This window comes from Manis javanica, chromosome 4, assembly GCF_040802235.1.
Source record: "Manis javanica isolate MJ-LG chromosome 4, MJ_LKY, whole genome shotgun sequence".
Lineage (NCBI taxonomy): Eukaryota > Metazoa > Chordata > Mammalia > Pholidota > Manidae > Manis > Manis javanica.
In genome coordinates this window covers 109,372,816-109,385,519 of record NC_133159.1, presented here as the reverse complement: position 1 = coordinate 109,385,519, position 12,704 = coordinate 109,372,816, and the positions used below count along the sequence as shown (strand labels likewise).

General features: G+C 36.9%; 1 protein-coding gene across 6 annotated transcripts in view; it reads right to left on the bottom strand.

Annotated features, from left to right (window-relative positions):
- The window catches only part of LOC108394941 (sorting nexin 27), a 167,784-nt gene that overhangs the window by 35,697 nt on the left and 119,383 nt on the right, over positions 1–12,704 (bottom strand). For 5 of the 6 annotated variants that reach the window (XM_073234635.1, XM_073234633.1, XM_073234636.1 and 2 more), the window contains one exon: positions 11,545–11,776. The exons of the other annotated variant lie outside the window; for it this stretch is intronic. In XM_073234635.1, coding sequence (XP_073090736.1) covers positions 11,545–11,776 — 232 coding nt within the window. The remainder of the gene's footprint in view (positions 1–11,544; positions 11,777–12,704) is intronic. 6 annotated transcript variants of the gene reach the window in all.

Sequence of the window (12,704 nt, the reverse complement as noted above, 5' to 3'; positions counted from 1 at the left end):
TGGGGAATTTCAGGAGATATAAAACTAAAAGAAAACACCAAATGAAAATGATAGAAATAAAAACATGATACCAGAGATGAAGAATTCTCTGACAGGCTCATTAGTAGACTGGACACAGGTGAGGAAAGAATCAGTGAATTTGAAAACAGGATAATAAAAATAATCTAATCTAAAAAAAAAAGAACAGATGATCCAAAAGCTATAGGACAATAATAAATAGTCTAACATACATGTAATTGGAGTCACTGAAGGACAAGAGAAAAACAACATGTCTGAAGAAATATTAGATGACATGCTGGATTAGAATTTTTGAAAATTATAGTATCAAATAACAGATTATATACAAAGTTTAGAAAACCCCAAGCAGGAAAAATACCAAAAAACATGCACCCAGACATATAGAAATCAAACTTTGAAAAGCCAAAGATAGAAAGAAGACTTTGAAGGCAGCTGCAGGGATTTAAAACATTATACAGACAGGAACAAAAACTAAAAGCAGCAGGCTTCTCATCAGAACCTATACAAGTCAGAAGCCTGGAGTGACATTTTTAAACTACTGAAAGAAAACACCATCAACCCAGAATTCTGTATCTTGTAAAAATACCTTTCAAACATAAAGATGAAATACTTTCTCAGACCAACAAAAATTAGCAGAATACACTGACCACAGATTACACACCAAAAGAATATTAATGGAAGTTCTTTAAGCAGAAGAACTATGACACCAAATGGAAACTGGATTTACACAAATGGAAACTGGATTTACACAAAGGTATGAAGGACATCAGGAATAGTAAATAAAATATAAATGAACTCTTTTCTCATTTTTAACCTCTTTCACTGTTTAAAGCAAAGACAACAAACTATCATAGAATTTGTAACACATAGAGAAGTAAAATGTATGTAACAACAGAACAAAGGATAGGAGGAAATAAAAAATACTGTTGTAAATTTCTATACTATGTGAGTGGTAATAATGCATTATTTAAACGTAATACTTCCAAATTAAATATGAATACTGTAAATACAAAACTACCATTAAGAAAATAAAATAACAAATTATATTTAATAATACAATGGTGGAGATAAAATGGGATCATTAAAAAATACTCTGTGAATTGAAAATAAGGCAGGAAAGAAGAAAAAGAGGAATAAAGAACAGATGAGACATAGATAACAAAGGATACAAGGTGACAGATTTAAACGTAATATATCAACAATTATACTAAATGTAAACTCTGTACACATGACAAATAAAAGACCAGGACTAGGGATTAAAGATGACAGCATGAGAGGTGAGACAGAGACCTCCTCCTAAAACCACATATAATATGAAAATGTAATTAATACAACTAATCCTGAAAGAGCAACAGGAAAGAAGGCTGCACGAGATTGCATTCACATGGAGAAAAGAGAACACCTCACAGAACAGGATAACGTACCAAAGCTCTGACCCAGTGGGACCCAAGCCCTTCCACCAACCCAGTTCAATGCTGGGAAGAAGAGAAACAGAGCGGGGAGGGAGTGGAGGCCTGGGAATGCTGAACACCTAGCCCTGGAGATCTGCTCTGGAAGCACGAACCTACATTGCATGGTGCTCTGGTGATTAGTGGGGTTGAAAAGCTAAGACAGGCAGAATACCTGGAGAGATGGAAATTCCAGCTGCTTGTGGAAAACAGGAATTCATTTCCAGTTGATCTGGACGGATAGTCTGAGAGACTTCCTGACAGCAAGAGGGTTGCTAAAGGGGCAAGGATTACACAGAGCTTACTGCTCAGGAAAAAGGACAGGTAGACAAAATTGTCTGGGTGCACTCTGCCCAACATTTTGGGAACTTAATCTTCAGGCGCTCAATCCCCATGGCTGGCTATGCAGCTCCAAGGCCCCTCACCGTGATACGCAGCCGACTGTGTATTCCTCCCGGCTAGCCTGCACCTTGTTCGCAAACTGGCAGCCCCTGCCCTGGTGTCAGGACAGCCAGAGGGAAGCCCCGCAGCAGTTACAAACACAAAGCATATAGGCTTACACCTGTGTGGTCTGCCAACCTGTGTGGTTCAGGCAGTGGAGACAGGCATAACAGCCGGGAAGCAGGAAACAGCTCTTTCCTTCCCCCAAAAACCAGCTCCACTCCACTGCAACCCGGACATCACTCCAGGGGCTGAGCAGCTCTAGAGAGTAGAGCTTCTGGGCACTAGAGAGCACCACATACAAATATAAAACATCAAACGAACCTGGTTCAAATGAAAATCTCAACACCAGAGAAAGGACTGAGTAAGACTGAATTAATAAATCTTACTCAAAGAAATTTCAAAATAAAAATCATAAACGTGCTCATGGAGGTACAGAACAATATTCAAGAACTCAGGAATGAATTTACAATGGAGATCCAATCAATAAAGAGCACAATGGAGTGTATTAAAGGCAGATTAGGTACGGTGGAGGAGACAAAAAATGAAACAGAAATTAGGGAAGACGAAAACAAGGTGGGGCATACAGAGAAAAAAGTATCTCTAGGAATAAAAGAATACTGAGAACACTGTGTGACCAATCTAAATGGAACGATATTCATATTATAGGGGTACCAGAAGAAGAAGAGAGAGAAAAAGGGATAGAAAGTGTCTTTGAGGAGGTAATTGCTGAAAACTTCCCCACTCTGGAGAAGGAGATAGTCTCTCAAGCCATGGAGGTGCACAGATCTCCCAACACAAGGGACCCAAGGAAGACACCACCAAGACATACAATAATGAAAATGGCAAAGATCAGGGATAAAGACACACTATTAAAAGCAGACAGAGAGAGAAATAAGATCACATACAAAGGAAAATCCATCAGGCTATAATCAGACTTCTCAGCAGAAACCTTACAAGCCAGAGGGGAGTGGCATGATATATTTAATAAAATGAAACAGAAGGGCCTCAAACCAAAAATACTTTATCCGGCAATATTATCATTTAAATTTGAAGGAGGGATTAAACAATTTCCAGATAAGCAAAAGCTGAGAGAATTTACCTCCCACAAACCATCTCTACAGTGTATTCTGGAGGGACTGCTATAGATGGAAGTGTTCCTAAGGTTAAATAGCTGTCACCAGAAGTAATAAAAAGGGATGGACAAAGAGTACAGAATATGATATGTAATATATAAAGATTGGAGGAGGAAAAAAAGGAGGAGGGAAAAAAAAAGAACCTTTAGATTGTGTTTGTACTAGCATACTAAGTGAGTTAAGTTAGACTCTTAGAGAGCAAGGCGGTTACCCTTAAACTTTTGGTAACCACAAATCTAAAGCCTGCATTGGCAATAAGTACATACCTATTGATAATCACCCTAAATGTAAATGGTCTGAATGCACCAATCAAAAGACATAAAGTCAATGAATGGATAAAAAAAAAAAGACCCAAGTATATGCTGCCTACAAGAGACTCACTTCAAACCCAAAGACATACACAGACTAAAAGTGAGGGGATGGAAACAGATATTTCATGCAATTAATAGGGAGAAAAAAGCAGGTGTTGCAGTACTTGTATCAGACAAAATAGACTTCAAAACAAAGAAAGTCACAAGAGACAAAGATCGACATTACATAATGATAAATGGGCAAAACCAACAAGAGGATATAACCATTATAAATATCTATGCACCAAACACAGGAGCACCTACATATGTGAAACAAATACTGACAGAATTAAAAGGGGAAATACAATGCAATGCACTCATTCTAGGAGACTTCAACACCCCTCACTCACTCCAAAGGACAGATCAAACAGACAGAAAATAAGTAAGGAGACCGAGGCACTGAAGAACACATTAGAACAGATGGACCTAACAGACATCTACAGAACTCTCCACCCAAAAGCAGCAGGAAACACATTCATCTCAAGTGCACATAGAACATTTTTAAGAATAGATCATACACTAGGCCACAAAAAGAGACTCAGTAAAATCAGAAAGATTGAAATTGCACCAACCAGCTTCTCAGACCACAAGGGTATGAAACTAGAAATAGATTACACAAAGAAAAAGAAAATCCCTACAAACACATGGAAGCTTAACAGTGTGCTCCTAAATAACCAATGGATCAATGACCAAATAAATACAGAGATCAAGCAATATACGGAGACAAATGACAACAGTAATTCAACAATTCAAAATCTGTGGGACACAGTGAAGGCCATGCTAAGAGAGAAGTATATTGCAATATAGGCCTATGTCAGCAAAAAACAATCCCATATGAACAGTCTAACCTCACAATTAACAAAACTAGAAAAAGAAGAAAAAATGAGGCCCAAAGTCAGTAGAAGGAGGGACATAAATAAAGATTAGAGCAGAAATAAATAAAATCAAGAGGAATAAAACAATAGAAACAATCAATGACAACAGAACTGGTTCTTCGAGAAAATAAACAAAATACATAAACCCTTAGCCAGACTTATCAAGACAAAAAAGAGTCTGCACACATAAACAGAATCAGGAATGAGAAAGGAAATATCACTATGGACACTGAAGAATTACAAAGAATTGTTAGAGAATACTATGAAAAATTGCATGCTAACAAACTGGCTAACCTAGAAGATATGGACAACTTTCTAGAAAAATACAACCTTCCAAGGCTGACCCAGAAAGAAACAGAAAATCTGAACAGATTAACTACCAGCAAGGAAGTTGAACTGCTAATCAAAAAACTACCTAAGAACAAAATGCCTGGCTTCACTGCTGAATTTTATCAAACATTTAGTGAAGATCTAATACCCATTCTCCTTAAAGTTTTCAGAAAAGTAGAAGAGGAAGGAATACTTCCAAACTCATTCTATGAGGCCAGCATCACCCTAATACCAAAACCAGGCAAAGACACCACATGAAAAGAAAATTAAAGACCGATATCCCTGATGAACATAGATGCAAAAATACTCAACAAAATATTAGCACACTGAACTAAAAAATACATCAAAAAGATCATCCATTATGACAGTGACTGTAATGGGGTGTGTGGGGGGTACTTGGTGAAGGGGGGAGTCTAGTAAACATAATGTTCTTCATGTAATTATAGACTAATGATAATAACAACAACAAAAAAGATCATCCATCAGGATAAAGTAGATTTTATTCCAGGAATGCAAGGATGGTACAATATTAGAAAATCCATCAACATCACCCACCACATCAACAAAAAGAAGGACAAAAACCACATGATTATCTCCACGGATGCCGAAAAAGTATTTGACAATATTCAACATCCATTCATGATAAAAACTCTCAACAAAATGGGTATAGAGGGCAAGTACCTCAATATAATAAAGGCCATATATGACAAACCACAGCCAACATCATACTTAACAGTGAGAAGATGAAAGCCATTCCTTTAAGAACAGGAATAAGACAAAGATGACCACTCTATCCACTTTTATTCAACATAGTTCTGGAGGTCCTAGCCACAGCAATCATACAACACGAAGAAATGAAAGGCATCCAGATTGGTAAAGAAGAACTTACACTGCCACTGTTTGCAGATGACATGATATTGTACATAAAAAACCCTAAAGAATGCACTCCAAAACTACTAGAACTAATATCCGAATTCAGCAGAGTTGCAGGATACAAATTTATACACAGAAATCTGTTGCATTCCTATACACTAATGATAAACTAACAGAAAGAGAAATCAGGAGAACAATTCCATTCACAATTGCATCAAAAAGAATAAAATATCTAGGAATAAACCTAACTAAGGAAGTGAAAGACCTATATACACTGAATATTATAAGACACTCATGAGAGAAATTAAAGAAGAAAGCAATAAATGGAAACACATCCCATGCTCATGGATAGGAAGAATTAATATTGTCAAAATGGCCATCCTGCCTAAAGCAATCTACAGATTCAATGCAATCTCTGTCAAAATACCAACAGCATTCTTCAACAAACTGGAGAAAATAATTATACAATACATATGGTACCACAAAAGACCCCGAATAGCCAAAGCAATACTGAGAAGGAAGAATAAAGCTGGGGGGATTATGCTCCCTGACTTCAAGCTATACTACAAAGCCACAGTAGTCAAGAGAATTTGGTACTGGCACAAGAACAGAGCCACAGACCAATGGAACAGACTAGAGAGCCCAGATATAAACCAAGTACATGGTCAATTAATATACGATAAAAGAGCCACAGACATACAATGGAGAAATGATGGCCTCTTCAATAACTGGTGTTTGCAAAACTGGACAGCTACATGCAAAAGAATAAAACTGGATTATTGTCTAACCCCACACATAAAAGTAAACTCAAAATGGATCAAAGACCTGAATGTAAGTCATGAAACAATAAAACTCTTAGAAGGTAACATAGGCAAAAATCTCTTGAATATAAACATGAGCAACTTTTTCCTGAATGCATTTCCTTGGGCAAGGGAAACAAAATAGAAAATGAACAAATGGGACTACATCATGCTAAAAAGCTTCTGTACAGCAAAGGACACCATCAGCAGAACGAAAAGGCATCCTACAGTATGGGAGAATATATTTGTAAATGATGTATCCGACAAGGGGTTAACATCCAAAATATATAAAGAACTCACATGCTTCAACACCCAAAAAGCAAATATCCTGTTTAAAAAATGGGCAGAGGATCTGAAGAGACACTTCTCCAAAGAAGAAATTCAGATGGCCAACAGGCACATGAAAAGATGCTCTATATCACTAATTATCAGGGAAATGCAAATTAAAACCACAATGAGATATCACCTCACACCAGTTACGATGGCCAACATAAAAAAGACTCAGAATGACAAATGCTACTGAGGATGTGGAGAAAGGGGAATCCTCCTACACTGCTGGTGGGAATGTAAATTAGTTCAACCATTGTGGAAAGCAATATGGAGGTTCCTCAAAAAACTAAAAATAGAAATACCATTTGACCCAGGAATTCCACTCCTAGGAATTTACCCTAAGAATGCAGAAGTCCAGTTTCAAAAAGACATATGCACCCCTATGTTTATCGCAGAACTATTTAGAGTAGCCATGAAATGGAAGCAACCTAAGTGTCCATCAGTAGATGAATGGATAAAGATGTGGTACATATATACAATGGAATATTATTCAGCCATAAGAAAATAAACCTACCATTTGCAACAACATGGATGGAGCTAGAGGGTATTACGCTCAGTGAAATAAGCCAGGCAGAGAAAGACAAGTACCAAATGATTTCACTCATCTGTGGAGCATAAGAACAAAGCAAAAATTGAAGGTACAAAACAGCAGCAGACTCACAGAACCCAAGAATGGACTAAACAGTTACTAAAGGGAAAGGGACTGGTAAGGGAGGATTGAAAGGGAGGGAGAAGGGGAATAAGGGGCACTACAATTAGCACACATAAGGTGGTGAAGGGGCACAGGGAAAGCAGTATAGCACAGAGAAAACAAGTAGTGACTCTATAGCATCTTACTACACTGATGGACAGTGACTATAATGGGGTATGTCGGGGGTCTTGATAATGGGGGGAATCTAGTAACCACAGTGTTGCTCATGTGATTGTATATTAATGATACAAAAAAATCATAAAACGAAAGTAAAAGGATGGAAAAGATATCCAATAAAAACAATAATCAAAAGAAAGTTGAAGTGGCTATTAGTGGCTATATGTAAGAATCAGTGAAGTATGTAAGGACAGAGAATATTACAAGGGATAAAGAAAGATTTTTCATAATGTTAAAGGATCAATTCATCAAGAAAACATAATGGCTTCAAAAAACATAAGGAAAAAACTAACAGAACTGAAGATTGTGTTTCAGGTATTACTGTATAAACCCTACAGATTAACCCTTGGGTCAGTAGTAAGACATAAACTTCGGACAAAGTACAAAAACCAAATACCTAAGGATTCTTAATAATACATTAAGCTAGAAAGCTAAGTCAAAGCATGAAGCCCCCCCACAGGTGGGGTCTTTCCTGCTTTGAAGGGGATTTGCACTGATAGTGGCCTCAGTCACAAAGTAGCATAACTTAAGCAACTAAAACTCTAAGAGAAATCTGACATCTTTCTGGCTGCAGGAGAGAGAAAAAATTCTGGGCAACCATGGGTGTCACCAGAATGTGTGAAGAATTCAAGAGGAGAGAGAACCATATAAAAGGATGCCTTAATTCTGTGAATGAATACCACATATATCTCAGGATGATTCCTCCATGAATGATAAACATGCAGGACAGACTCAAAGTAGCATGTCAAAGGCTGAACTAATTGGACTGAGACTTGAAGTACAACTCACAGGAAGTGACACAGTCTACACAGTTAATTGCCAGGTAAACAAAGACATCAACATTCCTCAGAGGAGTATCCCAGAACCCAGGGTTTACAGCATGTAACACTTACAATATTCAGGATACAATCCAAAACTACTCACTGTACAAAAGAACCAGAAGAGTATGACCCATTCTCAAGGGAAAGGATACTAAACAGAGGACAACCTCAAAATGATGTAAATATTGAAGTGTTCAGACATATAATCAACAGAACAGAATAAGAGTACAAAAATAAAAACGTACATACATGCTCAATTGATTTTCAACAATAATGCCAAGGTATTTCAAAGGGGAAAGGATATTCTTTTCAACACAGGTTACTGAACAACTGGATAGCCATATGGGGAAAAAAAGAACCTTGGCCCTTATATCATACAGTATTGTACATGAAATCAATTCAAAATGGAACACAGACCTAAACATAAGTGTGAAAACAATGGCACAGCCACTTTGGAAAAGTTTGATATTTCTTCAAAAGGTTAAATATAAGAGTAACCATATGATTCAATATTCTACTCCTAGATATATATCTAAGAGAATGAAAACAAAGCCACAAAAAAATTGTACACACAATGCTCTTAACAGTATTAGTCATAATAGCCAAAAAGTAGAAATAACCTAAATGCCCATCAACTGAAGAACAGATAAATTAAATGTGGTATATCCAGATAATGTAATTGTATTTGGCTGACATATGCCCCAACATGGATAAACCCTGAACACATGTATGATGTGTTTTCATGTCTATGAACTGTCCAGAACAAGCAAATCTATGGAGACATAAATAAGTAGGGAAGGAATGGGAGGTTTGGAGGATGATGGCTAAGGAGTATGGGGTTTCTTTTTGGGGTGATGAAAATGTTCTAAGATTGACTGTGGTTATGACTGCCCAACTTTGAGTATACTAAGAACCACTGAATTCTACACTTTAAATGGTTGAATTTATGGTGTGTGAATCATACCTCACTAAACTAACACTTTTACAACAAAACATAAAGGATTTTTGTTCTTGGGTTAGATTTCTTAGAACACAAAAGCATTATCCATAAATGAAAAAAAAAAGCCTGACAAACTGAACTTCATCAAAATTTGATGGACATTTTCTGTTCTTTGAAAGACACTGTTAAAAATAAAGTAAACAAATAAATAAACAGGCAAGCCACAGACTGAGAAATATTTTACAAAGCATCTATCTAATATAGGACTTATATCCAGAACACAAAGAATTCTTACAGCAAAATAAGACAACCCAGTTTTTAAAATGGGCCAAAGAGTTGAACAAACATTTCACTAATGAAGTATAAGAATGGCCAGTAAGTGAGATCCCACTATCCCCACTAGAATGGCTAGAATTTAAAAAAAAGAAAATATCAAGTGTTCAAGAAGTTTTGGAGCTTACTATCCACCACAGATGAGAATGCAAAAATAGTAAAGCCTCTTTGGAAAACAGTTTGATGATTTCTAATAAGGTCAAGCTTTCACTTACATACAATCTTATAATTCCACTTCTAGCTATGTACGTACTCAAGAGAAATGAAAACATATTTACATAGAGACCTGTACATTAATGTTATTTCTTTAGTCATAAGATCCCTAAACTGGAAGCAACCCAAACATGCATCAACAAGTGAATGGATAAACAGATTGTAGTAAATCCATCCAGTGGAATACTATCAGCAATTAAAAAGTAACAAATTATTGTATCAATCTTAAAAGGACTACAACTAAGTGAACAAACCCAGACACACAAGACTACATATTGTATGATTCCATTTATTTGACATCTAAAAAAAGCAAAATATAGTGACAGCTAGCTGATCAGTAGCTGACAGGGGCAACGGTGGGGGAGCACTGAGTACAACATGAGGGGATTTCTGGGGTGACGAAAGTGTTCTGTATCTTGACTGCAGTGGAAGTGATTCTAAAACTGCATTTTTCAAAACTCAGGAACCTGGGCATTTAACATGGATGAATGTTACTGTAGGTAAGTTATGCTCAATAAAGTTGATTTTTTTTAAAAAAGGAAAATTACTACTACATTTTCATTCCTTTTCTCAAATCTACAGAGACACCTAAGGTCTTAGGTAATTTCAAAAAGGTCTCAACATCCAATCTGCTCTAATTTTAGGACCTGACTTGGTTTCTATTTCTTACATGCTTTATGATTCAAAGTATAGTACCTCTGAAACATAATACCCAGAAGCACACACAGACCAGGCTGACATAAAACCTTTGTGCTATCATCTCCAGCTAAATTACAGATGCAGTTAAACATTATTTAATCGAAACTTTTCTGGCTCCCTTGCTTGATTTTCACATCTTCTCACTAAAAATAATTAAACACGTATACTGGTTCATTCCTATACAGGGGACAAATCTCAGTTTCAAAGACTGAAGCTTTAGTCAGCAGGTCAGCTTTAAACACATGCAGCCTCTTTGCTAATATCTAATAGAACCTATTGCATTTTCTACAAAGAATAATGAATTTCTTATATCAACACTCTCAAAATAACTGAAAGCAAATAAAGCATACCGCAACCAAGAGAAAAATTAAGCAGATAGGGCTATCAATGGCAATCAGGTTCTGAAGAACAAGCATTCAGGACAGGGGCAGGCACAGATCTCCCAGGATTCCAGACGGGCTCTCCTGATGTCTACACTACCAGCAGATGGGAAATGTATATGTTTATACAGTTTATGTGAATTGCATTCAGAATATAATTAGGACCTTGGGGAAAACCAGAATTAGTCATTTGCACAGGTATCTCCCAAGAAAATGAAAAACAACAAGATGTGAAGAGGAGTGTAGGGCACTTGTAGGTTCTGATGTGGACAAACTGTTTATAACACACATGTTTTGAAATATACCACCTTTTAAAATTAATCTCGCTCTATAGCTCTACAGAGTTAATAAGGAGAGACTGTTATTAGCAAAGAGATATGGCAACCAATAAAAGAACAGAATGAAACTAAAGAAATAAACTCACACATGTTTACAACAGACCAGAATGCAAACTTAAACTGTCTGGAAATAAAATGGAATCATTCTTCAGCAGAAATAGAATTATTTGTTTCTGTAGTCCACCTCCTGTAATAAATCAGGGTTGGTGATTTTTATTTATGTGTAAACCAATCTCTGGTAGACCAACTGGCCTCAGTTGTAGTCATTCAGTGCTCTAATATATATGTAATAAATAAGATTGGGGAAAACAAAAGCTAGATGTTTGAGGATGGAGTTGGGCTGACACTCACCACAAACTTCTCACCATTCTGCTCCACATGTTTGTATGTGGGGACCGATATGGGCACTGCTTGCTTTTCTGTGTAATCATAAAATGATTGTCCCAACGAGTCGTCACTGGGATCTAGGTTATCTGCCTCATGAGGAGGTACAGATAACACTGTCAAGATCAGTTCCTTCTCGCCTGCTCGGATCAGGTCCACAACCTGCTTGTGTGTTGCCCCCTCAACATTCACGCCGTTCCTGAGGGAAAAGGGAAAAAGACAAGCCCATAAGCCAGAAGGGTCCAAACACCTTGTATCTCCACCCTCCTGCCCCCACTCCTATGTCACACAGTATGAACCATAAAGTCAAAGATTAATTTGGTTCCAGAAAAGCTGTTTGTTTTTACAGATCATCATAATGTGAAAATGCATTTGTGAACTTGTGGTTAAGAAGAAAAAATGGAGACAGGTGAGAGGACCTATTCTTCCTCTATTCTAGAGCCCCACACACAGCTTTAGGAAAACACAGGGGAAAGGAGGGTGAAGCTGAGGAGGAAACAAAGCTTTAAAGGTAAACAGTCCAATTTCCTCATTCTAACTCTGCATGTATACAATACAAGCAAAGAGGCTTCTAATAACCCTATTATTCACACTGAACTTTGTCCTTTTGAAACCTCCTGAGAATTCGGTTAAATTATTTCACAAAACACATTCCTTTAATTTGCAAAGACTCAAAAAGTATGTCTTAGGATAATTCTCCTACATTGACATCTGATGTCTTTCCACATCTTCAAATTAGTCAACTCAATTTTCCTTTATACCAAGTTTCATCACTGTGGGAGTTAAATGTATATATCTTTACACACACTTGTTTCTTCCATCATTGTATTTTTAAAAAGGCAAGGAGATAACCTCTCTATAAAGTTTCATTATCTGATCCAACTTCCTTTGTTCTCCCTATCACTTCAATTAATCTCTTTGAAGTCTATCCACTTTTTTCTGCTCTGTGCTGTCTTGCTTAAAAACGTACCTCTAAGGTTATTTAGTAAATCAACATACTCATTCTTCCTGTTTCATTGTGTATAAAAAGGCTGAAACTACGAAAAGTACAAGGTTTGGAAAAACAGTAACTGTCAAGAAAGATGCTGAGTTGCACAAAACTCTGCAGCAAACCAAACTACCTTCCC